The 26,410-nt window shown below is 53.0% G+C and overlaps 11 protein-coding genes across 11 annotated transcripts; 7 read left to right on the plus strand and 4 right to left on the minus strand.

Moving 5' to 3' along the window:
- Nucleotides 1-576: 576 nt before the first annotated feature.
- CKM354_000646500 (uncharacterized protein) lies at nucleotides 577-1,128 on the plus strand (the record flags this gene model as incomplete). Its single annotated transcript, XM_044801785.1, has 1 exon — nucleotides 577-1,128. The coding sequence occupies one exon, from the start codon at nucleotides 577-579 to the stop codon at nucleotides 1,126-1,128; it is 552 nt and encodes a 183-aa protein (XP_044657720.1).
- Nucleotides 1,129-1,161: 33 nt separating this feature from the next.
- On the minus strand, nucleotides 1,162-3,137 carry CKM354_000646600 (uncharacterized protein; the record flags this gene model as incomplete). Its single annotated transcript, XM_044801786.1, has 2 exons — nucleotides 1,162-2,907; nucleotides 2,958-3,137. 2 exons carry the CDS (start codon nucleotides 3,135-3,137, stop codon nucleotides 1,162-1,164), a joined length of 1,926 nt encoding a protein of 641 aa, XP_044657721.1.
- A 1,164-nt stretch (nucleotides 3,138-4,301) lies between these two features.
- CKM354_000646700 (uncharacterized protein) lies at nucleotides 4,302-5,804 on the minus strand (the record flags this gene model as incomplete). Its single annotated transcript, XM_044801787.1, has 4 exons — nucleotides 4,302-4,374; nucleotides 4,428-5,577; nucleotides 5,627-5,687; nucleotides 5,742-5,804. 4 exons carry the CDS (start codon nucleotides 5,802-5,804, stop codon nucleotides 4,302-4,304), a joined length of 1,347 nt encoding a protein of 448 aa, XP_044657722.1.
- A 3,665-nt stretch (nucleotides 5,805-9,469) lies between these two features.
- CKM354_000646800 (uncharacterized protein) lies at nucleotides 9,470-11,280 on the plus strand (the record flags this gene model as incomplete). Its single annotated transcript, XM_044801788.1, has 3 exons — nucleotides 9,470-10,108; nucleotides 10,157-10,204; nucleotides 10,255-11,280. 3 exons carry the CDS (start codon nucleotides 9,470-9,472, stop codon nucleotides 11,278-11,280), a joined length of 1,713 nt encoding a protein of 570 aa, XP_044657723.1.
- A 260-nt stretch (nucleotides 11,281-11,540) lies between these two features.
- Nucleotides 11,541-13,285, minus strand: CKM354_000646900 (uncharacterized protein; the record flags this gene model as incomplete). The annotated part of the gene is made up of 2 exons (XM_044801789.1): nucleotides 11,541-13,034; nucleotides 13,088-13,285. The coding sequence occupies 2 exons, from the start codon at nucleotides 13,283-13,285 to the stop codon at nucleotides 11,541-11,543; spliced, it is 1,692 nt and encodes a 563-aa protein (XP_044657724.1).
- A 517-nt stretch (nucleotides 13,286-13,802) lies between these two features.
- On the minus strand, nucleotides 13,803-14,540 carry CKM354_000647000 (uncharacterized protein; the record flags this gene model as incomplete). Its single annotated transcript, XM_044801790.1, has 1 exon — nucleotides 13,803-14,540. The coding sequence occupies one exon, from the start codon at nucleotides 14,538-14,540 to the stop codon at nucleotides 13,803-13,805; it is 738 nt and encodes a 245-aa protein (XP_044657725.1).
- An 878-nt stretch (nucleotides 14,541-15,418) lies between these two features.
- On the plus strand, nucleotides 15,419-17,531 carry CKM354_000647100 (uncharacterized protein; the record flags this gene model as incomplete). The annotated part of the gene is made up of 2 exons (XM_044801791.1): nucleotides 15,419-15,679; nucleotides 15,729-17,531. The coding sequence occupies 2 exons, from the start codon at nucleotides 15,419-15,421 to the stop codon at nucleotides 17,529-17,531; spliced, it is 2,064 nt and encodes a 687-aa protein (XP_044657726.1).
- A 423-nt stretch (nucleotides 17,532-17,954) lies between these two features.
- Nucleotides 17,955-19,142, plus strand: CKM354_000647200 (carboxylesterase-mitochondrial 37S ribosomal protein YmS2; the record flags this gene model as incomplete). The annotated part of the gene is made up of 1 exon (XM_044801792.1): nucleotides 17,955-19,142. The coding sequence occupies one exon, from the start codon at nucleotides 17,955-17,957 to the stop codon at nucleotides 19,140-19,142; it is 1,188 nt and encodes a 395-aa protein (XP_044657727.1).
- Nucleotides 19,143-20,834: 1,692 nt separating this feature from the next.
- Nucleotides 20,835-21,401, plus strand: CKM354_000647300 (uncharacterized protein; the record flags this gene model as incomplete). Its single annotated transcript, XM_044801793.1, has 3 exons — nucleotides 20,835-20,981; nucleotides 21,047-21,247; nucleotides 21,309-21,401. 3 exons carry the CDS (start codon nucleotides 20,835-20,837, stop codon nucleotides 21,399-21,401), a joined length of 441 nt encoding a protein of 146 aa, XP_044657728.1.
- Nucleotides 21,402-22,477: 1,076 nt separating this feature from the next.
- Nucleotides 22,478-24,645, plus strand: CKM354_000647400 (uncharacterized protein; the record flags this gene model as incomplete). Its single annotated transcript, XM_044801794.1, has 3 exons — nucleotides 22,478-22,504; nucleotides 22,570-22,774; nucleotides 22,835-24,645. The coding sequence occupies 3 exons, from the start codon at nucleotides 22,478-22,480 to the stop codon at nucleotides 24,643-24,645; spliced, it is 2,043 nt and encodes a 680-aa protein (XP_044657729.1).
- A 1,070-nt stretch (nucleotides 24,646-25,715) lies between these two features.
- CKM354_000647500 (uncharacterized protein) lies at nucleotides 25,716-26,357 on the plus strand (the record flags this gene model as incomplete). Its single annotated transcript, XM_044801795.1, has 1 exon — nucleotides 25,716-26,357. One exon carries the CDS (start codon nucleotides 25,716-25,718, stop codon nucleotides 26,355-26,357), a length of 642 nt encoding a protein of 213 aa, XP_044657730.1.
- Nucleotides 26,358-26,410: the final 53 nt, after the last annotated feature.

Consider the following 26,410-nt stretch of genomic DNA (forward strand, 5'->3'; position numbering starts at 1 on the left):
TTCCAACCCACAGCCGAAGCGAGGCATGTTGAGTAGAGCCGCAGGGTTCGGGGTAAAGAAGTGAAGGATATCGCACATCGCGTGAACGAAGTTTCCTGTAGTGGCCCTACAAGGGAGCCTCGCAGTAGCCGACTTACCCAGTATGCCTGCACCTTGTCCCGTATCAAACTCCGCCATGTCGATTCGTCCACAACGATTCTTGAGCAGCATGCCATCTGACATGCGTCCACGCCTTGCCAGCCGAAAGATGATCTGCGATACGACGATTTCGAGCAAGGCTGGTCCGCGTGGAATTTCCAATATCTCTTTTTGTGGCGTGTCGTGTCGTATACCGAACGGCGGGAAGTCCGCATTGATCGGCCGTTCGACCGGCACTCTATATTCCTTGACCCATGTGACGGAGCGCTGTAAGGACCGCATCTGGGGCCAGGTAGGCGTGGAATTTCGGAGCGGTCTTCATACCGCAGTTGCAGGAATTACATATTTCCTCGCGCTCGCCTCGCCGGTATTTGAAGATCGGATTATGTGTCTCCTCATCATCGCATTGTGCTGAGCGCTTTTCCGTTGTTGCTCTGCATGCGATCCCACGCCTACGACGTTCGCTACGACCGAGATCCGTTTCTCGCAAATGCTCAGCAAGCAGAATACATGAGTCGGGATCAGCATGAGATCGAATCTGCTGCGGGATTAGAAGAAGGAGCAGGCACTCGCACGCCGTCTTTGCTGTTGGACGACTTCCTCACCACGTCCAAGACCAATTCGCAGGACGCGTTAACGCCTCCGCGGCCCATGCAACTGGACGAAAAGACGCTCGAAAGTATCGCACCCTTTTTGCGCCAGGCTACAGCCAATGAGATCAACTTCGGTGTTGGTGCCAATCCCCGCGCCCTGCCAGCGCAAACCCCAGATGAACAACATCCGAGCAATGATGAAGAGCAGACGAAATGCTGGCTTCGTCGGGTGATAGCAGGCACAGCAAGCAGATTTGCGATTCTTGGTCGTGGACACAAAGTGGACGATTGCACCTGCTGGATGTGTGACTGGCAAGCTTTCACGGAACGTTGCGAATACGCTGACCGGCTCGCCGCCGATTTGGAGGGTGATGCCGGACGACGCAATGCAAGATGATTTTGAAAAAAGGTCGTGTGAGATCTAGTTCTTTCACATATGCGGAATGCTACTGTAATTCAGATCCGGCTGGTACGTATTCTGGAGAAGCAATTGGCCATTCGAAAGGAAATCCAGCTCGCCCATGAAGAAATTGTCCATGGCCACTCCGTCATTCCAGTTCCCGGACATGTCAAACAAGCTCTGGTCGAATGTCGGTTGGCTCATGGTAACATGAGCATTGGATGGCACCGGTCTCGATGGATCCTGCATCGCGGTCTTCTCGAGCAGTGTTTCTGCTCCTTTGGCGACGGACACGAGCAGATGCCTCGAATGCATGTTCGTGGTGATTTTATTGAGCACGACAACCAAGTCTGCGACAAGACCACGGATTTCTGTGGTGTCCACGCGCAAGGAAGTCGCATATTTGGTGGAAACTTTGAGGACGAACACGACCGCAAATGCTATCATCACATCAAAATATGTCGGCAAACCGTTGAGATGCCCTTGGATTTCCTCATCGTCCCGGACAGTGCCGAGAATCGCGGTGGCCGAAAGCAGTGCCTGGTTCGCAAGTTCATCGATCTCCTGTGCCACATTGGGCGCTCGGAAGCCTGGCTTACCGATTCCCCGAAAGGCCATGGAGAAGAGATATAGGCGGGCGAAGTGGTAGTGCATCGTCACGCCCTTCCTGGGGTAATTTCCAACATAACGATTCGAGTGGAGGCGCTGAGCCCAATCTGCTCGAATCCGGTCCAGGCTGATCGAATATCGCCGCACTGGATCAATGGCACTCACGTCAAGTGGCCTCTCCACATCAACGCCGAACGTTTGGTAAATATCGCTCCCCACGGACCAGAATTGCACCTGCGAAGCCAGTCGAAGGTCGTCCTCCACCGCATGTTCGGTTTCGATGAATTGCAAGATCGCTCGAATCGAATCGTCCTGTCTCGTCATTGGTGGTCGGCCAAAGGCAACGCTGAAATGGTGATCGCAGATAAAGACAAGATAGTACAGCCTCGTCCGCAAATAATGGCTTCGCTCTCCCTGAAGCGCCTTGAAAATGCTGCGATGCAGCTGAACCTCCGTCGAAATCCTCACTGCAGCCCCTATACACGTCCATGAAATGCCGCTAAGCCAGAATGCGCCAATACAGAGCGCTCGAATGTCATCAACAGTGTTCCGACGAGAAAATGTTTGTGTTGCAGCGATCGCAACGAACTCCTGGTAACACTTTTCAAAGTCCGCGGCGGCCAAATGAAGCGCGCCTACAGTGCAGATGGCTGCGAGCAGTAATGGGGAATCTGCTCGAACTTCTGCCAAGGTTTTACGATCTCCAATGATTCTGTACACGAAGTGATCGAGACGATTTTGATATATGTCAAGATATGCCTGTGCCTGCTTCTCGCCAATAATGCCACGAGTAATAATGTCTTGTTCGGCTCGGTTCTGCTCGAAGCCAGGGATTGTCACAATGGGAGAAATGACTGAGCCGGGTATTGCGGCTGGTCCAGAGTCGGGATCCATCACGAGATCATAATTATGCGGTGTGTGTTTTTCAGTGTTGGGTGAAGGGCCGGTTTGATGTGTCCGTGATGGGGTGGGGACATTGGATTGATGTGCTTCTGCCACGCCCAAGTCTTCGTCCTCGTCCATGGCTTCCTCGAGGATCTCCGGCAGGGACAGATGATTTGCGACTTTGCCAAGGGCTGACTCCAGCACGCGGATTTTGCGCTCCATCACTTCCTTCCATGTGGCGTCACTCTCCAAGATCATCTGTAAACTTCTGTTTACGGTGCACTACACAATGTTAGCCCAGCCGGCCAATCTAGATACCTAGATCGCCATACTGAAAGTCCACGCTTTCGACATCTAACACAAGGCGGCTGACCATCGCGCATGTTACATTTGATCTTCTGCTTCCTGCACGCGACACAGGCGGTAATTTTGCGCGTGATGTCAGGCGGTTTTCGGTCGCCAAATTGCTCTCGCAGCGCCATGATTGCTGGCGCGGAGCCGCCGCCCTCCATCGTTGCGGGCCTCGGAGCTGGCGAAGGAATGTCGATTCGAAATTTATGCACCGTTTGAGCCATCAGGCCGTAGATTTGTGCTTATGACTGCCATTGCTGTCTCGGCCCCGAAGAAGGAGGTGAGTTTTGGGCCTCTCTGAGTGTCAAAGTCAAAGTCGGAAGCTGTGAGATGAGGTGTGGCGAGCTGTGCTGGGAGCTACACCCGCTTGGGACTCAAAACTACAACCCTGTGTGCTTGCTCTAGCGCGACTGGCGTGTAGGCAGCGCCAGCAAGCCTGATAACAGAATTGTTCGCATCAAAGCACACAGGTGTGGACGCCACGCGCGGTGCCAACGACATGACTGGATACCGTTGATCCATCTCGACGTCGCGTGTTTTGCTGCAGCTCCGCGAGCCACTCGTCGATGCACACGAGCATCTCAGTTTCGTGGGCAAAATGTAAAACGAACAATTTGCTTCAATGACCATGATGTCCTTGTAAGTTGTAAGACACACTGCCACTGCCAAGTCTTCTGCTGCACGGTAGGTAGCTCCGGGATCCTTGCCCTGGTCGAACGATATTGACCTTCTACTAATCAGCTGGCGAACTTGTGGCTGGTCCAGAGTGCAATGGGTAAACTGCATGCCCGAGTACGTGGACGAAACGGTCTTCTGATGCAGCCCTGAAGGTTGGTGCCATTCCTTTGTGTCGAAGCAGTCAGCCATTGTGACACAGCATGTACTCCACGTCTGTTCATGGACATTCGCTTAGCAGCAACTGCCAGTTCTGCACAAGCGGGACGGATTTCGCGGCCAAAGTTAGTCGGAATGGTTGGCCGATAAAAGCGCTTCGCGTCCCGGTTTGACCTCCCGACTCTCCGGATTTGTAGAAATGTCTAGTTGCGGTCAGCAAAATGGAAACTCGCAAGCATCGACGTTTTGATGCTCTCTCGACGCGACTTTGGTGTGCGGCTATCTCGCTTCGCAGGACAGCATGCCTTGAACACGCCGCGAGGTGCAGCGATATGAGGAGCGAGGACGTACTCGAGACCATGGGCGAGGCATGCCGTGTTGTCCACGGGTCCGATTTTGCTGCCCGGTGGAAGACTGTCTGCTTGAGAGGCGAGGCTGAGATATTGTATTGCGATGAGAAGCTGAAATTGTCGAATAGCTGTATAGCGGGGCTACATTGTCTCAATGCCTTCTCTCGTCCATTCTGGGAAATTCAAGTCCTTACGCGGCGTGCTCATCATATTGCTGCGAGCGTCAGTCACTTCGTCCAAACCTCGATGACAGGACAGGACTCTCACCGATCTTTGATGTACTCCTCAACCGGGAGCGTCTCAAATTGTGACCTGTCGCCAATCTGAATACCACGACTTTGGATCAGTCGGCCGTATTCCATGACCCGTTGTACAAATTGCTTGCGATCAATCTTGCCGTCTAGCCAGTCGACCAACATCATTACATTGAAGGCGGCTTGGGAAGTCGACGCCACTGTGTGAGGTCGGAAGCCAAACAATGCATCTCCCACAAAACACACCTTGTCTCCCATGTGCAGTGGCTTCGGAGACGCTACATCTGTGATGCATTGCACAAATGGTGCTTTGGACTTTTCCGCCATCTCGGCCATTTGAGGTGGTAGCCGATCACGAGCTCTTGACTTGATCATTTCCCAGGCTTTCTCGTCAATCATCCCGGGAGGTATTGTGATGTGTCGCCGTCGGCCGTTCTTGTCGGTCATGACCTTTTCAAGTTCTGGACTGCCCTCGGGGAAGTTAGTGTACCATACGAAGTTCAAAAGGCGATGTCCTGGCTCTGTGTTGCCGTTCTCGCCCGCAATGGTGTATGTCAAGTTCTGTATGCCTTCCGTGTGATAGAAGCAGAAGCGCTCACGAAAGACATCTAGCGCCGCCTGAGAGGCTTCTGTCTCCGGAACGGTGCCTCGAACCACGACATATCCAGTATACTTCCTTTCGATATCCGGATAAAACATCTTTCGGACGGTAGAGCTGGGTCCATCAGCGGCAATAAGGAATTTGGTGGAAAGTTCCTCTTCAGCCTCGGTGCCATCTTCATTTCTCCTTGTGAGTCTCACTCGTACATGCTCACCCTCGTCTTCGACACCGGTCACTGTGCAGCCGTAGCGATAATTGATCTTACCATCTGTATCGCGTACCTCAGGCAAATGGTGACCTTTGAGGTAATCCGAGTCAACCCGATCGTAGTTCGCCCGGAGCAGATAGTATGCGAGGTCCCAACTCGTCATATTCTGGCGTTGTTCATTCTCGTAGATGATCTTTCCCTGTTGGTTGAGGTAAATTCGTTTGTATGAGGGTACAGCGACGGGCTTGCCGGTGCGATCATAACGCCTGAAGAATTCGATTGTGTCGCCTCCAGCCACTATTCCAGCGCCTTGGTTATCCAGAAGGTATTGTGGTGTTCTTTCAAGGATGGTAGCTAGCGGTGTCAATAGTCCATTCAACAATGTCAGTCGCGGCAGACCTACTGTTGTAGCCATGACTTTTCAGTGCCACGCCTGCGAAGAGGCCGCCTAAACTTCCTCCGATCTGCTATTTTCAGTGTTTCGTGTCAAGCTCGCCGCCTAGCTGTATGCAACTTACGATTACAATGTCGGACTTGTGTTCACCAGACACACCATTGGCTGCGTGACTGTCTGTGGACATGTTATGTGATACCACTCGGGGTCAAGTTGCTCTTGGCTTCTGTGTGTGTAAATGTCGCGAATAATGATGTCTATGTGCACATCCCAGCAAACGTCATGGAGCTGCCCCACTATGGCTCGGCCAAAAGGTTCGTAAATTCACCAGTTGCAGTGCCGATGCGCTAAAGTTGTCTTTCAGGAGGTTATCGACATAGGAAACATCCGTATACACGCTCCTAGCGATCGTGTGGCGGCATTGACATTCACAGCTTGAACGTCTAACACCAGTCGTCAACGTCACGGCGCTCGCATGAGATCCGCTCACGAAACAATACCTCGCCTCTCATACTCTGCTTCGTGATGGCACACGTCCGAGCAGGGTGCACGCACGCAGTGCAACAGAAAGGTTCCTTACCCGTGGAGCAGCCTGCGATAAGCGCTGTTCATCTGTAAATTTGGTACTGGTCACCTTAGAAACTGACAGGTGCTGTGAAGACGAGCCCTGGCTCTACTTTCCAGGCTCCAGCGAGTTGCAGTGTGCGGCCCGAGCGGTGATTCCTTTTCGTTCGTGACTTGCAATATGGTGTGCTTCAAGCTCCGAATTGGCGACGAATACAGAGCGGCGGGATGTGTCGACTGCGACCTTAGTACTCATGTTTAACCTCTGGAGAACCGCGGCGCCATGTAGTGTGAAGTCTTCCCGTATTCTGAGAAGGTCTCAGCATGGCATGGCTCTTCGTGGTGAGCGCAATGGCACGTGGACGTCTGTCGCGAAGCTCCGACGTTTCGAGCATTCGGACGACCGTCCCACGTCGAAATTTGCTTTGCGGCTCATGCGGTCGTCCAAGGAGATCACTTGAGTATGGGGATGGGAAAGTCTGCTCGTGGTTGCCCTTTCCTGATGGACACGAGAAATCGCCGCCTGGCGCCGATGCCGACGCCGGCGCACCTGCTCCTGCTCCTGTATCCTGGTCCACCTCGTGCCACGTCTCCAAAACGACGACAACATCGGTCCGCGTCAACGACGGTACAATGCCATGGAGTTCCGGCGTGTTGCATGTGAAGAGTGCAATGTCGAAAGTGGACCTCGCACATCTCTCGGAGAATGCACAACATCAACAAGGATGACAACGAAGAATTGCCGCGTTTGCCGTCACGCTTTTCGAGCTGACTGTCAGCGTGGACAACGTGGATCGAAAATAGGCGACGGTAGAACAAGCTCTACGACCTACAGGCTCGAACGCATGGTGAATGACAGTACCATGGCACAGCAAAGGGTTCACCACGGTCAAGCGGACGTTAGGTGCGAGCCGTGAACCACGCCAACCATCAGCGATCCCACCAGCGCAAAGTCCCGTCTGCCACGGCTGTCTTTGACTTTCAGCCAATGACGAACGCCAGGTCGAGACTTCACATTGCTTGACGGAGGATAGGCAAGTCCTCTACGTGATCTGCAGATCGAAATGAGGCAATGCTTGTGCGAATAGAGGCACATCGACTCATTTGCAGCCTCAATGGGACGTTGCCGCTCTGCAGAGGCACATGTCATCAAGCATGGCATAGCATCGCAGCGCAAAAGAATGCGGTTAAGCTTTGGATAGAGTTCAGTTGCGAGGTGTTGTGGAGGTGTGGAGATGCGGAGATGTCGAGAAGGTCGCCATGACATACCTCATCAGCAGGAGGCAAATGGCCCAGATTGCCATCAAAGCCGCGCTATTTCCTGCTGGCGTCATGCGGCTGTTGCGCACGAAAAGCACAGGGCGGTGCGCGCGACCACCACGGAACCGCCGCAGGGCCCATGTCACGGAAATCCGCGCTTGGCATGCCTTCCGCGTGAGGATCGAGGGAGCAACGGACTGTTGCGCTGGTGAGTGCTTTTGCCGGGTCTTTCGCTAAAGGCTAGCCAGTCCCATCTGCTGCAAACATGTAAGTTGACGACGACATCCGCCGTTCGCAAAGAACGTCCAACGCCCTCCTCTGCACTCCACAGTTGGCATCATTTCGCAAGTCGCAGAAATCTCACTGCCGCCATCGACAACGCTCGACTCTGGCCCTGTGATTCACGCCACTCTATACTCCTGACGGACGTGGGCTGATTGCAATCGATCGCACCTGCAAAGCGCAGATAGGAGACTCTCATGGATTCAAGCTGGAGCAACGCGAACGGCTACCATGGGCTCCCCACGATGGCTCCGGCTCAACATGACCCGAGATATCGCCAGCAAAGTCCGCTACAGCAGACGTTGACCTTATCGCCGCAGCTGTTGTTCTTGAGCCAGCCAGGTGCATCAGGAATTGCACAACAAAGCAAGCCTCAGGACACTAAACCTGTGCGCTGGGAGCATTCTTCGTACGACCAAATGCGGCGGCAAAGTGTCGCTTCCAATGTGTCGTCAAGGTCGTCAATGTCGTCAATGTCCAGGAGGCAAGACAGTGGTTCTCCGCCAAACTTCTCAACTGAAACCAGAGGTAGTCCGGCATCTTCATCTGGCGAGAGTACTTCTTCTTCCGTGTCCAGCCATATCGCGGAACTCAGCGAAATGAGTGCAGCACCGTTTTGCAGCTCTTTGACTGGAATATTCGGTTTGACGACGGAATGTCTGGCTTGCGGATATCGATACGACTCTGTACACGAGCTGGCTGATCACCAAAGAATGGTGCATGGCATGGCAGACGTGATCTTTTGAACCTTTGATGTTTCATGTATTATCCTCGGTTGAGCTCGGCTCCGGTTATGAAAGCAGGCGTTTAGGGCAGAGCGATTGATGGGGGCATTGTACCATTACGCGGAGAGATACCCGATCACATTTTAGTGTATGATGAGACGACGATGGAGGAGTACGACGAAAGCTGCATTGGGAAGGCGCGATGTTAGTGCAAGCTGGAGATGCTGTACATTCAGTTCTGGGCTTGAGAGAGAAGTTGCGATGGAGCGACATGGGCAGATGCCAAGCAACCGTATGCAATCTGTGGCTACAACACACTCACCTTGAACCACGCGTCCAACATGCACAATTTATGAACGTGCCCTTACTGCCTCTTTCTTGCTAGTGACTCTACGATTACATTGTTCACGATGCTGCCATGTCTAGGCATCCACGACCATTTCTTGCCTGGACTTCCAGAGACATTCATGAGACACCTCGGCACTAGAAGATGTCGATCGCTACCTCGACGCCATTGGAAGCGAAACGGCTTTTCTTCCTTTTCAAGCACTCTATTAGCTGCGGGCCGACCACGATCTGCTCCCGCCCCCGACTCTCCGCATTCTATGGACTCGTTCGCATCCTACTTTGGCACCAGCCAAGATGGCCGCACCTTGTATCATTTGTATACTTTGCAGCCCACGCTATACGGCAGCCGAGCGTATGCGTTCCTTCCTGAACTGGCACGAGGCCACGCCACCTACATGCTTGACGGCCGTTAGGTTCTGCCGTACTTGAGGCTTGACTTCGACTCGCACATGCGTGATTCGTTGCTCGTTCAGACGCGAGAGTTTATGCAGGAGGCAGCTGCGTTTTTGTCATTCATTATTGCTGATGGTATTTCGTGACGAGTGTACGAAGCTATCCGAGCCTGCTTCCAAGCACTGTAACGACACGTCGGTTGCAGTGGTATAACTAAAAGGGCTGTCTGGCGCTCTCGCTCACAGCTTCAAGGTCCTGACTTGATCTCTTCTTGACAATCATGTTGAAGAAGCTTCTCCTGCCTTTGTTGGCAGCGACTGCCCATGCCGCTCCCCTGGATGAACGACAGTCTGGTCCGACAGTCACCATTGCCAATGGCACATTGATTGGATCGTCTTCTCAAGGCGTGGACAACTTCAAGGGCATTCCCTTCGCTCAAGCTCCAGTCGGCGACCTTCGTCTGCGAGCACCTCGACCACTCGCTCAAGGCTTCGGAACTCGTCAAGCAACACAGTCTGGAAGAGCTTGCCCACAATTCTTCCAGAATGTCGACAGTGGCGTTTTGCCAGCCGATGCACTTGGCAAGCTGCTAAACACGCCACTATTGCAGAAGATCACGAACGCGGGCGAAGATTGCTTGTTCATCGATGTCGCGAGACCTGCGGGCGCAAATGCGAACTCGAAACTTCCAGTGCTGTTCTGGATCTATGGAGGTGGATTTGAGCTCGGCAGCAATGGCATGTACGATGGAGGAAGTCTTGTTCGCAAGTCGATCAGCTTGAAGGAGCCGGTTGTCTACGTCGCTGTCAACTACCGCGTTGGTGGTTTTGGTTTTCTGGGAGGCAGCGATCTCTCAGCAGAGGGCGGCAACACGAATCTCGGACTTCGAGACCAGAGGCTGGGTCTTCAATGGGTTCAGGTGAGATGATGGCAAGTGGCAGTAGAAGATTTCACTGACTTGGACTAGGACAACATTGCACAGTTCGGCGGTGATCCTTCGAAGGTCACTATCTGGGTAAGCACGTCCGCAATCTTGAAAGCTGCATAATACTGACTGTCTCGTAGGGCGAATCTGCAGGCTCGATCTCAGTCTTCGACCACACAATCATCAATGGCGGCGATAACACCTACAATGGCAAGGCTCTCTTCCGAGGCGCTATGATGAGCTCTGGTAGCATTATCCCTGCTGCTCCTGTCACCGGCACGAAGTCCAACGCTGTGTACAACACAGTTGTGAACGCTGCAGGCTGCTCTTCAGCGGCCAACAAGCTCGCTTGTCTTCGTGCCCTGCCTTACGAACAATTCCTCAACGCTGCCAACTCTGTTCCAGGAATCTTGTCTTACCAAAGCGTCGACCTTGCCTACCTTCCTCGCCCAGACCCAGCCGACAACTTCTTCTCCACATCACCAGAAGCCGCTGTCAACAACAACGCCTTCGCTCGCGTTCCCATCCTTGTCGGAGACCAAGAAGACGAAGGCACCCTCTTCTCACTGGCACCGGCAGTCAACGTAACAACCAACGACCAAGTAACCAAATACCTTGCCGACTACTTCCGCCCCTACAACCCCAACGCAGACCGCGACGTCGCCGATCTCCTTCGTAACTACCCTAACCAACCTCTCCTCGGCCAACCAGCAGGTTCTCCCTTCCGGACGGCAGGCCTCAACAGCATCACACCACAATTCAAACGCCTGGCCGCAGTCCTCGGCGACATCACTTTCACTCTCACCCGCCGCGTCTACCTATTGACCATCCAGCCAAAGGGCATCAAGAGCTGGACATATCTCTCCACATACCTCTACGGAACTCCTGTGCTGGGCACACTTCACGGCTCGGATATTCTTTTCTATTTTGGCCTTCTTGGGGATAACAACCCCATTACCAGTCGTCTTCAGACATACTTCTTGTCGTTTGTCAACCACTTGGATCCTAACACTGCAAGAGGAAACCAGATCGCATGGCCAGAATGGACTCCCACGTCGAGGAGTATGCTCAACTTCCAAGCTGCAGGCAATCAATTGATCAAGGATGATTTCCGCGAGGCGGCGGCTCAGGACTTGTTGGCTAGTCAGACTGAGTTTGTTATCTAGCGATAGACTGAATAGCTTAGCCGGAATGGCTCGGACAGTTGAGGTTTAAGGTTTTGTTCCATTACAGTATACATTTCAACACACTATTTTCCTCGTACCCTGTTGTTCTGTTGTGTTCCATCTGTACTATCACCAGCGCCACGCTGCCGAATCCCAAGTATATTGTCCCCAATCCTACCCAGGTTCTGTGCATGTCCCATTGCGTATATTCATTATGTTACGACGTGTCTTTCGTCATTTGGATAGCCACTGCCTGGTCTTCACAGTTCGTGCTCAGCACGGTACTGCTCGACCATGGTCTGTTCGAGTTTAGGGTGGTCCTTGCGTGGCTTGTAGTGCTCCTTCATGAGTTGACCGAGACGCTTCTCCATGATATCGCGACCATCTTTATTGTGCCACACGTAGTGTGGTGCCTTGTTGACGACGTCCCAGTGGAGTAGCTTGCCGGTGATGTTGGTCAGGTCGCGCTGCTTGGATGCCCATCTGTCATCGCTACGAACACGAATGCCAGATGAGATGACAACTAGAGGGGTGTCTTCTGCCTGGATGGTACGGGCAGATGAAATTTCCTGTCGCGAGAAGGAACTGGCTACGAGGTTCTCTTGTAGCTTCGCTTTGATGAACTTGCCGCCAAGGTATGCTGACTTGCCGTATACACGATCATCTCTTGTTTGGCCGCCAAATATGGCGCCGAGGATGCGTCGAAGGCCAAGAGGGCTGATGACTCCCCAGCCCCAGATCTGGAATCCAGAAACTGGCGAAGCGAGCTCGCCCAGGTAGTCTTCGTGCAGAGCATCGACCAGCATGATGCCGACCACCTCGCGGAAGTTTCTTGCGCTGAAGATACGAGAGACAATGCTGCCATAGCCGGCCGAGACGAGAATCCACGGACCTTCCTCGCCTTGAATAGCAAGCGCTTCTGCGAGGTTATCCGCAGACATACCTGCGCTGTGTGGCGAAGGCGCATTATCCGACCACGCGTATCCTGGACGATCCCAGTAGCAGTAGCGATCGATCGTGCCATTCTTGTATGCATTGTATGCCCAATGCTCGAAATCATATTCGACAGGATCTTCAGCAGACTCAATCAAGATCGTAGGGTTGGAGTTGCCATTCTTGTCTGTGGTCTTGTTGCCAACGCATGCGAAATGGACATCGTATCTGCCGCTGTCAACACGGACTCGTTCGCCATCAAAGGCGAGACCAGCGTCTAGGCTGCGGATGACCAGAGTCGCCGTCATGAGTACAGTGATAAGGACGAAGACGACGAGAATGGTCGTCGACGCGAGGACTGCCAACCACTCCTTGGCAGATCGCTTGGTCTCTGGACGGCCAGTCAGGCGCTCCTCTTCTTCGCGTTTGGCCCACGCAACGACGCGGTCAGTAGAGATGCACCAGACTGCCATCAGTGTCACCCATACGACACTGGCAATGCCTGGGGCACCCTCCTCTGCGCGTAGTCTCTTCACTGAGACAATGAGGATGACATTGACTACCAGTACGAAGCCGAGAATGCCCTGTGTGACGCGCATCGCGAGGCTCGGGGCCGAGAAGAACAGGAGTGAGTTCAGCAGAATACCGGACGCCAAGGTGGTATATGAGAAGTCGAAGAAGCCAGAGCCACGAGTGTGCAATCCTGGTGGCGAGACGAAGATGCTCACGAGCAGGAGCACCCACCAGAGGAATGTCAGGACCAGGAAGAGGACGGTCAGATATCTCATGAAACGGACTGTCCATAGATTGTACGGCGACACCTGCATACATCAGCCATTGTCCAACGCTTTTTCGAAGTATTCACATCACTCACAGCCGGGTCGTCCGGGTCAAGGTAGCCATCTGCGTGTGGTGGACGTCTGTTGTCTGCTGGCAGCAGCCTATCTCTCTCGGTAGGTTCCCTCATTCTGCTGTCGTCGAAATCTCGTCGACTGTGTGGGCGGCTGGTGCTTTCGCCGTTCTGCTCTGGTTGGTCGTCGTCCTTCTTCTGCTTCGTGCCCCACAACGACATTATCCTGCTTCCACGCTCTTACTGCTCTCGCACTGTCGCCGCCGTCTCGTCACGCCGATGCAGCCTGCAAATGGAGGGAAAGGGAGGAGTGAGGAAGAAGTGGAGAATGTAGCCGCCTACCTGGAGCTCTTCATGCACCACCCACAGATGCAGAAGACTCGGCCAGAGCTTGCAGTCGACCGGGTGGCTGGCGGCATCGTGCTCGATGGACTGGTGATCTACAACGTCATGCTGGCGCTTTGTGGCTTTGTGGCACGAGCTCTGAGTCCAGATCGGTGGCGCTAAAACAACAGACGCAGAACTCAAAGACAAAACAAGGAAAAGCGACTTCAGCTCGACTGCCGGTGTCTCTGGTGAGGAGCCGTACCTGGTTTTGCTGACAGCAGAAGGATGAAGACGTGGAAAAGCAATGCCGTGAGAAACATTGGAGCTGGCTACAACAACGCGAAAACGGACAGTCATTGTATGTTTGATGCCTCAGGCTGCAATTCCCTACTTCCCGTTTCCAATTCACCCTCTAGGCGCTCTGTTCTGAGAATACTTCCTGAAACTCCTCGACTTCTCGGGCATCTTCATAGAACGTCGCGCCCAATCTTTCCAACAACTCACACCTCTCCTGCATATCCAAACACATCCTCAACATTTGAGCATTTGACCTCGTCCGAAGAATCCACACTCCACCCTTCCCCTCCTTACCCGGCCAGCCAACTGTGATTCCTTCCTTTTCCTCCATCTCGGTCATCTCCTCGGCTCCGAGTAGTTTGCGAATATAAGTATCCTCACTTTCCCACCATTTCGCGCCTAGTAAACGGAGGCGACGACAAAAAGCGTCCTCTTCAGCTTGGTCAGAAGCACGATGTGCTTTTTCCAGTCGTGGGATGCCGAGATACTCTGCTACGGCTATGTCGAGAGGAAGCATGAGGACGCCACCGCTAGAAGGATAGCCAAGAACCTTAGGGAAGTCGGATCCAAACCTCGTGCGGTCTCTGGCAGAGCGTTGATACCGTTCGCCGGTGGGACGAGAGAACTCCATAGAACTGCTTGTGGCGGAGTTCGGTCTGCCAACGGATGATTGACGATTGGCGATAAGCAGACCCAGCAGCACGGTAGCGATGGTGAAGGCGATGAGGTACCGCCCGCTCTGCGAATTCGTGATCGAGGACACTTTGTCCCAGTAGCACCACAAAAGAAGGCCACCAGCTGTCAAGTACGCCGCAGCTGTGAGGTAAGGAAGTGGTATAATGAGGTTGAACATGTCAGAACGTCGCCTTTCGTGGAGCGTTGACCCAAGATATTCCAGAGACTGGGGTATCAACGACTACTTGAGTAGGTGCTTCCTGCCCAATGTACCTGAATAGATTAGCGGTAGGCAGGCTATGCCCCTCGAAAATCCTGGCTGTAGCAACTAGGCGGCTCTTGCCATCACAAGATTGGCTGTGTTCTTTTTGGAGACGTGAGTATTTTTACGATATCTTTGTTGGTGGCGGTACGCTTTGCCGCCAGCGCTTCATGAAGCCCGCATTGCACTGGGCCTCTGGAGGATCAATTCCTGATGCAGCAAGACACAATCCGGAGTCAGAAGATGTGGAGTGATCTGTGCAGAAGCAGGAGCGGCGCGGAGCGGAGAATCACTTACACCGAGGAAACTCCAGTCGTCTCACCTTCTCCTCTTCCTCCATCACCACTTTACAACTCACCAACACAGCCCGTTCGCATCGGACAAGTCCTACTGTGATCTATTGCATGCTCCGACCGCAACTTCTTCTGTTGTCGAATCCCTCATGATGGCCCCCAGGATAGACTCCTCAGCAAAGCAACGATTTCTAAGGTATTCGGCGCTTCGACAAACCTTGTCGAGTGGTTGCATTAACTGCGCCGCATGCGCCCCACGAAGGATCTATCAGCTATGTATCAGACAAGATCAAGGCGCAAATTGTAGCGTTCTCATTTGTTGCTGTTCGGCTGCAGCAACATCACGTTGCCAACAGAAGAAGAAGAAGTGCTATTCGCGGATACTAGTACTATCAGATGTATAAAGGACATCCGCATACAAGATGCTTGACAGAAGGCTCTATCCATTGACAACAGATTCGCTTCTCTACTTCCGTTCCAGAATAAGAACACAGGGCAAAGATGCCGCATTACTTTCTTTCTCTCGTGCTGCTTTGCTTGACATCGAACGCCGTCCGAATCCCTGCTGTTCTCGAAGAACCAGCCTTGAAAGAACCAAGAGCTAGGAGCAAGCGAGCCGTCACTGTCCGGAAAGACGACCTTCCTCCAGCTGTAGCTGCTGGTGGAGAGACGTATAGGATCGATCCGTCCGGAGGTGCAACCACGCAGAATAGGGTTGGGACATATTTATACGGATTCGATGGATGCGCAGATGATCAAAAGGTAAACGGACCCCTCACCATCTAGAAGAACTGGTCTGACTCGACTGTAGGGATGGATCAACGAGGCGTATTACGATGCCTGGACAATGTCGAGTCTTGACGGCGTGAAAGCCAACATTGATTGGAACGAAGCCGCGGCTCTGGAGTTTCTCGGACCCCCTGGCCTCAATCAACCCCAGCAGGCTCAGATCCAAGCGGTACTGGCCAACATGGCAACCGTGATTTACAGCTACAAAAACCCTTTTTTCAGACACGCCTTGCATGTGCGGTGTGACGATCCTAAAAAGAAATGTCAGAACCGTCCTGAGAATGATCCGTGTCAACCAAATCCTCCCAACCCAGGACAGAAAGCCGAGAAGCTGCCTAATGCCTACTCCGCGAATGAGGATCCCGACGATGGCTACTCAATGATAAACTTTTGCGAGGGATTCATGAACCTACGGAGTCTCACAAATGGTTACGCATATGGCAGTGGATTGAGTGCACCTATTAAATACCGCATCGACAGGTACAACAACCGAGCTACGACCTTCTTCCACGAGTTGCTACACCTGGATCTCGCAGCAGACTCCGCCAATAATCGACCAAATCCCCAGACCGACGACTTGACCATACGTATTAAGCTTGGCTCAGACGACTACGAGAATACTGTTGCATACGGCGGCAGCTTCACTAAAGTCTTGGCTCGCACAACGACCGACCCAGGCTATTATGTGCAGCGAAACGCCGAGAACCTTGCCTTCTTCGCACTGGCGAAATACGTGATGTCCAAGAACGGCAACGTATATCCACATCTTCCCGTGATTCACCTTCGGATCGATGGGCCCCCCTGGATTGAGGTGCCTAGAAACAATCATGTCGTTGTCTTCGGCAACAATTCACAGGGCTTGTATCTGAACACGAACGCCACGGATATGAGCACGCTCAAAGTCGAGCTGCCTGATATCGGGGACTACCCTGGCTGCGTGGATCGTACAGACCAAGGCAGCGGAACGGTTCTTGCTATCAACGACCTTGTGCCCATCACGGCATATCCGCCCGAATATGTAAGCCAGCAGAAAACATGGCTGCAAGAACTAGGATATTCCGCAACGCAACCAAGCACAGACGCGCCACCGAACACCAATGCCTGTCATGGCATCAGCGGCGATTATTGGGTCATGTCTCGTGACACTGCGGTTGACAATGCCAAGGACTTCTGCGCTCAGACGGACAAGACGAAGACATATAATATCGGATCTGTCAATGAACTCGAGCTCTCAGTCAAGAAGCTCGACGACGATTCCAAAGGTCCCAAAGATGCCCCAGATTGCCTCGGCCAGTTCCAGAATGCAGTCATCGACGGCTGTGACGGAGCGGATCCAGTCAACAATCCTCACAACTACAAATTTGGTTCGACGCTGACGGCTGACGGCTGGGAGTTCAAGATGACACCTCTAAGCAAACAAGTCAACGAGGTGAATTGCGATGTGTCGTACAAGTTCTGGTATAACCAGGTCGAAATCCGTGGCAAAAACCTTCCCGATGCAAAGCTGGGTGCCAATGGCGAGGGTCTTCGTAAGGAGATCGATGGCTGTGGTGCTCTGACGAAGTGGAACTTTGAACGGACGCCGGATGACTGTTGCTTTCAATGGTATGCTATGGCTTACTTGAATATTGGGACAAAAGATTGTGTTGGACGTGCAGTCGAGTCCGCTGGCGGGTCTGGCAAGGGCAATTGTCACGGCCCTGGCAAACGTCAGGTGAATGGAACTGATGCCATTGACAACTGGCCGGGGTATGGCGATTCCAGTAAGCATGTTTTCAAGACAAAGGCGCAAGTCTTGGAGCCGCCTACTGGAGGAAGTTGGTAAAGAAACCAGGATTCGTGATTTTCATGCTCGTTTTCGCTCTGCTAGAAGACTTGTATAGAATAGAAAAGCATTTAACTCCTTCTCTGACGCTCGGAGGAAGATCGCAAGACAGAAGACACAGGCAGTTCCCCAGCTCCAGTTCTTCCTTCCTCGCGGATCACAATCTGCCAAGATTCACTCTGGTTTGTGCCTCAGGCCCAAATACTGCTTTCTCAGTCACCAAGCAACGCATCAACACATATGCCAGAGATTTCCATTCGCCCGTCGAGAAGAAGTCACATTTTCGCGCCACATCTCAACCGAATGATCTGACGTGTGAAAGCTTTTGATGCAAGTCTGCGCTCACTACCACGTCTAGATCTGCTGTGCTCCAATGATCCGCGCAACACTCACATTCGAAGCTACCCATAGCTCGCAGTCACAATGTCGGATCTATTCAGGGAAAAATTGTCCAATCCAACTGGAACACCGCAGTCACAACCACTCGGACCGCCTGCGCGGCCAAGACCAACCGCCACTCCCGCAATCGGTAGCATTTCCTTGAGCGACGATTATTCATCCGACTCGTCAGCTTCATCAACTGCCAGTGTGGCGACTGTGCGACCTTCGTCACGGGAACAAGCAGCCCCACCAACACACTGGACACAATACTTTGAGCAAGAAGTATACCTCGAGCACAAAACGGAAAACAAGGATGCCAGATATCACGCTTACTTGACGCCTCCGACTGATCCCCAGAAGGGACCTCTGTTCGTTTGCCATCATGGCGCTGGAGCTTCAGCACTATCGTTCGCTACCTTCGCCAGAGAGCTTCGCCAGAAACTTCCTGCGGCGGGCATACTATCACTCTCTGCGCGTGGCCACGGCTCCTTGGTGATAGATCCCGCGACCAAATCTGAAATCCTCGATTTCTCATTGCATTCCCTTGTCGATGATGCAATCACAATCATCGAACTCGTCTCTGCACAACAGAAATGGCCAAAAATACCTCCATCAGTTCTCCTAGGCCACAGCCTCGGCGGCGCGGTCGTGACAACAATCGCCACCACGCACTTCAGAGCCTTCGGTCCCAACTTGATAGGCTACTGCGTACTCGACGTCGTAGAGGGTTCCGCAATCGAAGCTCTTACCCACATGACCACTTACATCGCTTCTCGTCCGAGCACATTCAACACTATCGAGGATGCTATCGCCTGGCACATCCGATCTCGTACTATCCGAGATCAACGCAGTGCAGAAGCGTCCGTCCCATCACTGCTCGTTCCCACATCGACAGGAAGTGGTAACCTCGTCTGGCGCACGGATCTCTCAGCAACACAGCCCTGGTGGGAAGAATGGTTCAAAGGAATGTCAGCAAAGTTCTTGACAGGCAGAGGAGCGAAAATGTTGATACTGGCTGGGACAGATCGTCTGGACAAGGAGCTTATGATAGGCCAGATGCAAGGCAAGTTTCAGCTCGTGGTACTTCCGGAAGCAGGGCATTTCGTACAAGAAGACGTACCAGAGAAGACGGCGGGATTGTTGGCTGAGTTCTTCAAGAGGAATGATCGGAGTGTGATGGTGTTGCCGCCGAAGGTCAGCGACCTCATTGCGCAGGGGAAGAAGGTATGAGAGGTCGAGCCTTGGAGTTTTGTGCATAGAGTCAAGCAGGGGAGAACGAAATCACAGCATTGACAGAATAGAGCATCATTGGTATGGAGCATATGGAATGGCATGCATTTGATCTGAGGCTATTCGCAATCATCAGAAATCGGCCGTGAAGCGTATCTTTCTATCCCAAAACTCCTTGGTCCCTGGTATGTTGTACAAGAAATGGAATCGCGATCCAACAAAGTTTTCTCAGTTGCGGGTATCGTTTTCCTCAAGCGCTGCGCTGCACCCTTAAGCCATCATGGGCAGTCACAATATGGTTGGGTGTTACAGTGATAGCTGCCGGCATCGAATCAGTATGAGTCGTAGTCGCTAGAGAATTTGCAGTCTCACCATGCATCAATTCCCTCTCGGCACCCAAATTCCCATCTGCAGACTGCACAAACCGCTGCATCACATGTGCTTGGGGCTTTTTGCTGAAGTGGGGGGCCTTTCATCACAACGCCATGACCCGGAAGCGCAGTGTAGTACGGCCTAGGCTCGAAGATTTGTGCTGGGGCCCTCGTGGCAGTCGGGAAGACGATATCGTACAAGGTCCGTGTCACAGTGTAGTGGATTGTGACTGTCTCAGAAGCTTCTGGCTCTGGAATGTATGCCTCGCCGATTGGCACTTGATGGCTGTCGTATAGGTTGTATCGTGGTGAGCGAGGTGACGTGGCGGACACGTGTGAAGAGATGGCAAGGAGTGTGACCAAGCAGGATTTAAGGCCTGTGAAGTGCATCTTGATGTGTGTTTTGTGGTAGGGAACGACTGGTAGTGAGGCACGATGTGTTACACCACAGGATAGTTCGCAGGTCTGGTTTGAAGGAGTGGATGGAACGGTCAATGGTAGTGCAAAAAGTGTGCCATTGGGGTGAGATATAATGGCTCTGCCATTGAAATGTGAAACACTTGCCGCTGCTGTGCCTCTGAAGGACAGAGACTGTATAGTGGTGGTGGAGCGACCTGTCGGTAGATCTGCTGGACATACTGGGGGAGAGAGTCCCAGGCGCTACAATGCCGCAACCTGAGAGGTAGAAAGCTCGCATAATACATGAAGTCTAGCATTACGCTGCAGCATGCTTGCAGGACTAATGTCAAAGATATGAATAGCGCTTGCTTCGCCGCTCGAAAACGTCGGCGTTATAGAGCTTGTGGAGACGGCGATGTTGGTTGATCCTGCTGCCGGCAATTGAGAGCTGGCATAGAAGCGCTCGAACGCCGCATGCGCGCAGCATGCAGATGAAGTCGTTTATAGACCCATGTTGGTGGAGCTCCGGTCGACAATTCGGAGCTCTGCTCCAAGCGCCCCCAGCGGCACAGCACGGGATGGCAGCGCGTAGAGGAAGACGATCGCTGTAGCTGCATTATGCCATCGCCTGGACCACTCCCCGAGTACAGGCATTTTGGTAGTGCATACTGCACGGGCGTCAACCAGGGAAGACGTGAACGGGTGGAGTGTGGCATCAAGGACGTCGTCTCCGGTGAAGTGGGGCGCGTGCTTGGAGGGAGAAGGCCGACGGTCGCCGAAAGTTTATCCGATCCGAAGCTTGGCACACAGAATTCGCTCTCCCAACTTCGGCCTCCAGAATGGACGAGCTCGACTTCTTGACTTTTGCACGCCCAACGACAATCACTCTCCCCGTCCATCACATCACCCAAACACCGCCAAAATGGGTCGCGTCCGCACCAAGACCGTGAAGAAGTCCGCCAAGGTCATCATCGAGCGCTACTACCCAAAGCTCACCCTCGACTTCGAGACCAACAAGCGTATCTGCGATGAAATCGCCGTGATCGCCTCGAAGCGCCTGCGCAACAAGGTAAGGCAGTGCCTGAGAATCATATGTTCCTGGAGTATCAATCGCTGACCTTCTCTTGTTCGCAGATTGCCGGCTACACCACCCACTTGATGAAGCGTATTCAGCGTGGACCAGTCCGCGGTATCTCCTTCAAGCTGCAAGAGGAGGAGCGTGAGCGCAAGGATCAATACGTGCCAGAGGTCTCTGCCTTGGACTTCACTCAGAACAGCGAGAGCGGACAACTCGATGTGGACCAGGAGACCAAGGATCTCCTCAAGTCGTTGGGCGTACGTACAATATCGCAGCACCTTGAAGAAATAGAGGGACAATGGCTGACAATTGACACAGTTCGACAGCATCCCAGTCAACGTCGTTGCCGTCCAGCAACAGCAAGTTGCCGAGAGGCCGCGCCGCTTCGGCGACCGCCCACCACGCAACTAAGTCATCTCTATGGCTTCTTGCTGGGACGCTTTACGACAAATTGGGAGGTTTCAGGCGTTGGCGTTCTGCTGCAGTGCTACTACTGCTATGATACCCATGCCTTAGCTACTAGCTACTGCTCTACGGAGCGCGAATGGAGTACTTCCTCCCAACCAGGTGTCGCTGAGTCTGCTGTAATGGCGACGAGGCTTGATTGCCAATTCCCCCTTCCCACTTTCATTCTTGTGAAACGTCGTAATGTCGGATTGATTTTCAGGTCTCCATGCCTGGCTCTTGAGCAGGAGGGCCACGTGCTTCCACTTGTCGGCATACTGAATCATCGTTGCCGCACCATGACCGCTGCGCCTTGCCTCATCATCATGTCGCTGCCACTTTGTTTCTTGTGATCCGAATCGAAGTTCTGCTTGCCTTCGTCACTCGAATTGTCAATGCACCAAGTGTCTGCGCAGCAGAGAGCTTCATCTGCTCATTGTTTCGGAGCGCTTGGGTTCGTAGGTCAATCCTGGTGTCTGCGAATGTCCAGATTCATGTCTGTGAAGCCTCCATTTGGCATCGTCCGACCTACGACCAAGATGAAGAGCAGTAAAGCACGCTGATCTGCTCCGCCCCCATACCTGTTGTGCTCACAAAGTAAAGGTCAACTCGTTGACTGCTTTCTTGGGCTCGTTCATCATTGCCTGTAGCACCAGTCGACTTCTTGGCAGAATGTGCAACTCGGAGATGTCATTGACATCATGTACGGTTCATTACATTAGACTTTGATTTCAGCGCATTGATTGCTCCAGATGCAATCATAGAAACACTGAAGCACTGAAGGAGGCAAAATATGGCTGGTCCGGGACGAAACCGGAGGTGTTGCGGTGTTTTTCGGCAGCGTTCGACTGACTTTCCATGGCTGGGTCCGTGCTCCATCGCTCTTTCCTAAGCTCAGTGGTGATCGCATTCAGTGAAAAATCTCCCTTTAGCCATCATCCATCTTCATCTCTCTGTGCATCTGCAATACCTTCGCACCCTCCTTTCCATCATCAACATCTTCTCCCCCCCTGTGTGTACTATAGTGTGTTAATACAGCAAGGATGCTCTCCTCCAGATTGATGCGGAATGTGAGTAGCAGCTCATCGCAGCCATCGCCATCACGCGAGCAAACAGACGAACTGACATCAACCAGGCGATTCCGCGCGCATCACCAGTCTTGCGATCATCAACACACCGTGCGCCACTCACATCGCAATTCCGAAGAGGATATGCGGAGGACACAAATGCCGACAGTGGCAAGGTGAAGGGCCCCATCATCGGTATCGATTTGGGTACCACCAACTCTGCTGTTGCTGTGATGGAGGGCAAGTCGCCACGTATAATAGAGAACTCCGAAGGTACGAACATGATACTCCACATGATTTTGCAGCGCGATGGTCGCTGACAGCGAGGAACAGGTGCACGAACAACCCCATCCGTTGTCGGTTTCACGAAGGAGGGCGAGCGATTAGTCGGTATCGCCGCAAAGCGCCAGGCCGTCGTCAACCCAGAGAACACCCTCTTCGCTACGAAGCGTCTGATCGGACGAAAGTTCAAGGATGCGGAGGTGCAAAAGGATATCCAGCAAGTGCCATACAAGATCGTGCAGCACACAAACGGTGACGCGTGGCTCGAGGCACAAGGACAAAAGTACTCTCCATCACAGATCGGAGGTTTCATCCTCGGAAAGATGAAGGAGACTGCTGAGGCTTTCTTGGGCAAGAACGTGAAGAACGCTGTTGTCACTGTCCCAGCTTACTTCAACGACCAGCAGCGTCAGGCCACAAAGGATGCCGGTCAGATCTCTGGTCTTACCGTGCACCGTGTGATCAACGAGCCTACTGCTGCTGCGCTTGCCTACGGTCTTGAGAAGGACGACAAGGTTGTCGCTGTCTACGATCTTGGTGGTGGTACTTTCGATATCTCCATCCTCGAGATCTCCAACGGCGTTTTCGAAGTCAAGGCTACCAACGGTGACACTCACTTGGGTGGTGAAGATTTCGACATCACCCTTGTCCGTCACCTCGTCCAGCAGTTCAAGAAGGAGCAAGGTATCGATCTCTCTGGCGACCGCATGGCTATCCAGCGTATCCGTGAGGCCGCTGAGAAGGCTAAGATTGAGTTGTCTTCTGCCGCTCAAACCGACATCAACCTGCCTTTCATCACTGCCGACTCTTCTGGACCAAAGCACATCAACACCAAGCTCTCCCGCGCTCAGCTCGAAGGTCTTGTGGACCCTCTCATCAACCGCACTGTCGACCCAGTTCGCAAGGCTCTCAAGGACGCCAACCTGAAGGCCACCGATATCCAGGATGTCATCCTCGTCGGTGGTATGACTCGTATGCCAAAGGTCACTGAATCCGTCAAGAGCATCTTCGGACGCGAGCCAGCCAAGTCTGTCAACCCAGATGAGGCTGTCGCCATCGGTGCTGCCATCCAGGGTGGTGTGCTCGCTGGTGAGGTCACTGATCTCCTGCTCCTCGATGTCACTCCTCTGTCGCTCGGTATCGAGACCCTCGGAGGTGTCTTCACTCGTCTGATCAACCGCAACACCACCATCCCAACCAAGAAGTCGCAGACATTCTCCACTGCTGCTGACTTCCAGTCTGCTGTCGAGATCAAGGTCTACCAGGGTGAGCGTGAGCTTGTCCGTGACAACAAGATGCTCGGAAACTTCCAGCTGGTTGGTATCCCACCTGCCCACCGTGGTGTTCCACAAATCGAGGTCACTTTCGACATTGACGCCGACTCCATCGTTCACGTCCACGCCAAGGACAAGTCCACCAACAAGGACCAGTCTATCACCATCGCTTCTGGATCTGGTCTTTCTGACTCCGAAATCGAGAACATGGTCAACGACGCCGAGAAGTACGCCGCCGCTGACAAGGACCGCAAGGCCGCCATTGAGGCCGCCAACCGTGCCGACAGCGTTGTGAACGATACCGAGAAGGCCCTGAAGGAGTTCGAGGACCGCCTTGACAAGGCCGAGGCCGACAAGATCCGTGAGACCATCAACGGCCTCCGCGAGTTCATTGCCACCAACCAGACCGGCGAGGGCACTGCCACCGCCGAGGAGATCAAGGCCAAGACCGATGAGCTCCAGAACGCATCTTTGACCCTCTTCGACAAGATGCACCGCGCCCGCCAAGAGGCTGGTGAGGCTCCAAAGGAGGGCGAGCAGTCGAGCGAGCAGCCAAAGCAGGAGGGCTCTGAGGAGAAGAAGCCATAAATGACCTGTGAGGCTGTTCGTTTTGTTTGATGTGTTCTTATACCCCAGCGACTGTCCGCTAGCGCGAATGGTCCAGAAAAGCGTCGATTCCGGCAATGCCTTTGCTTGTACGAATACATGGCCGCCAGAAAAGGAAGCTCTGCTCAGATGACACTTGCAGACTACTAGCTGGAAGACGCACCTCATGTTTTTAATGTACCACATACAGAAAGATGTACAGAAGGGGAGCAAATTGGAGTGCGGCGCCTGGCGAAACCTGGTAGCATTTCGCTCGCATCACATACATTCTTGTAACATGATGACGGCGGTTTGTAGCATGGAAAGAAGTGAGGAAGAGGATTGGTATGAAAATTTGTAGTTTTAGCGATTCTTGGATGTGTAATGTCACCAAATCTCTCTGCTCTGATAATATTCGTCTCTTTCATTTCGAACGAAGTCCTGAACCATCATCTCCTCTACCGACGAAATCGTCTCTTGACACACGATTCGCCTGCCGTGTGAAGCTGAACTTTGCTGTGTCAGCAGGCGGCAGAACGGCATGGAACCGCAAGACTTTCTATTGTGCACCTCATTCCAGCTTCTCCTTCCCAACGACACCCCTGCAAAAAGCACCTGAACACTGTGTCAGCCTCTTTCCTTCGCGGAGACAGGGAAGTCTTCCGTGTTTCTGGACTGACCGGCGAACACAGCCATTAACACAGCGAGGCAACATCAATCGGAGCAAGCGAAGTGGTTTGTGGCGCATTTCGGCCCCTATGAATAGCTTTTTTTTCGCGTCCAGAACTGGAAGATTTGCCAGGCACGAAGGATTCGCGTGCACGCGTCTCACAATGCGCAGGAGACATTTCTTCGCCACTGTTTGATTCGATGTCAGCGGTTGTACATCGTGGTGCCGAGTCTCCGTTTGCAACTATTTCTTTCAATCTGTTTCCGCTCTTTCTTGCTGAACATCGAATTTTTGCTACTTTTGCGAACTACAGTCATTCGTTTGGTAGAAGAGAAGCGTTTCTAGACAACCAAAACATCTACAAAAGAACTGGAAACATCACAATCAGCTCAAAAACAACAACATGTACCGATTCATCTTCACCGCTGCCTCTCTGGCCACTCTCGCTTTCGCAAAGACCGACATTGCTGGCTGCACTTCTAGCGATGTCTCCTCTCCAGCCGGCGCGTCGATGATCTACTATGTCCCAGGCACTGGAGAGATCTGCGAATTCCTTGACTGTGGCGGCGGTCGTGCTCCACCAAAGACCACAGTCCCAGGTTGTCCTCAGTACTCCGGCACCGAAACCTACTCTCCATCTTTCCTCCCTGGCTACGGCGCCATGGAGACAGGTTCAAGCGCGTCAAGCGCTGCCGCCGTGTCGACATCCACTGCCTCTGAAGCAGAATCTACCACAGAAGAGACTGGCAGCGCCTATGCCCAGACTACCAATGTCGCTACTAGTTCCCTCGCCACAGACTACACAACAGCTTCGTCCTCGGACGAGACCACTCTCATCACCAGCCCTGCTGCTTACACTTCAGCAGTCGTCGGAGGCGGTGCAAGCAACGGCACCACTACTGTCGGAGGAGGTCGCAACAACGGCACAGTCACCAGCGGTACCCCAAGCCTGCCAGAGTCAACCGGAGCAGCAATGGAGGCTGCTAAGGTTTGGGTCGGAGGTGTCGCCATGATGGGTCTCGGAGCCGTCGTCGCTGCTCTCTAAGCGGCAGACACACTTCGAAGTACACGAATTTCTTTGGCATTGTGAAGCCAGGA

Source organism: Cercospora kikuchii (assembly GCF_019650295.1).
Source record: "Cercospora kikuchii DNA, contig_00004, whole genome shotgun sequence".
Lineage (NCBI taxonomy): Eukaryota > Fungi > Ascomycota > Dothideomycetes > Mycosphaerellales > Mycosphaerellaceae > Cercospora > Cercospora kikuchii.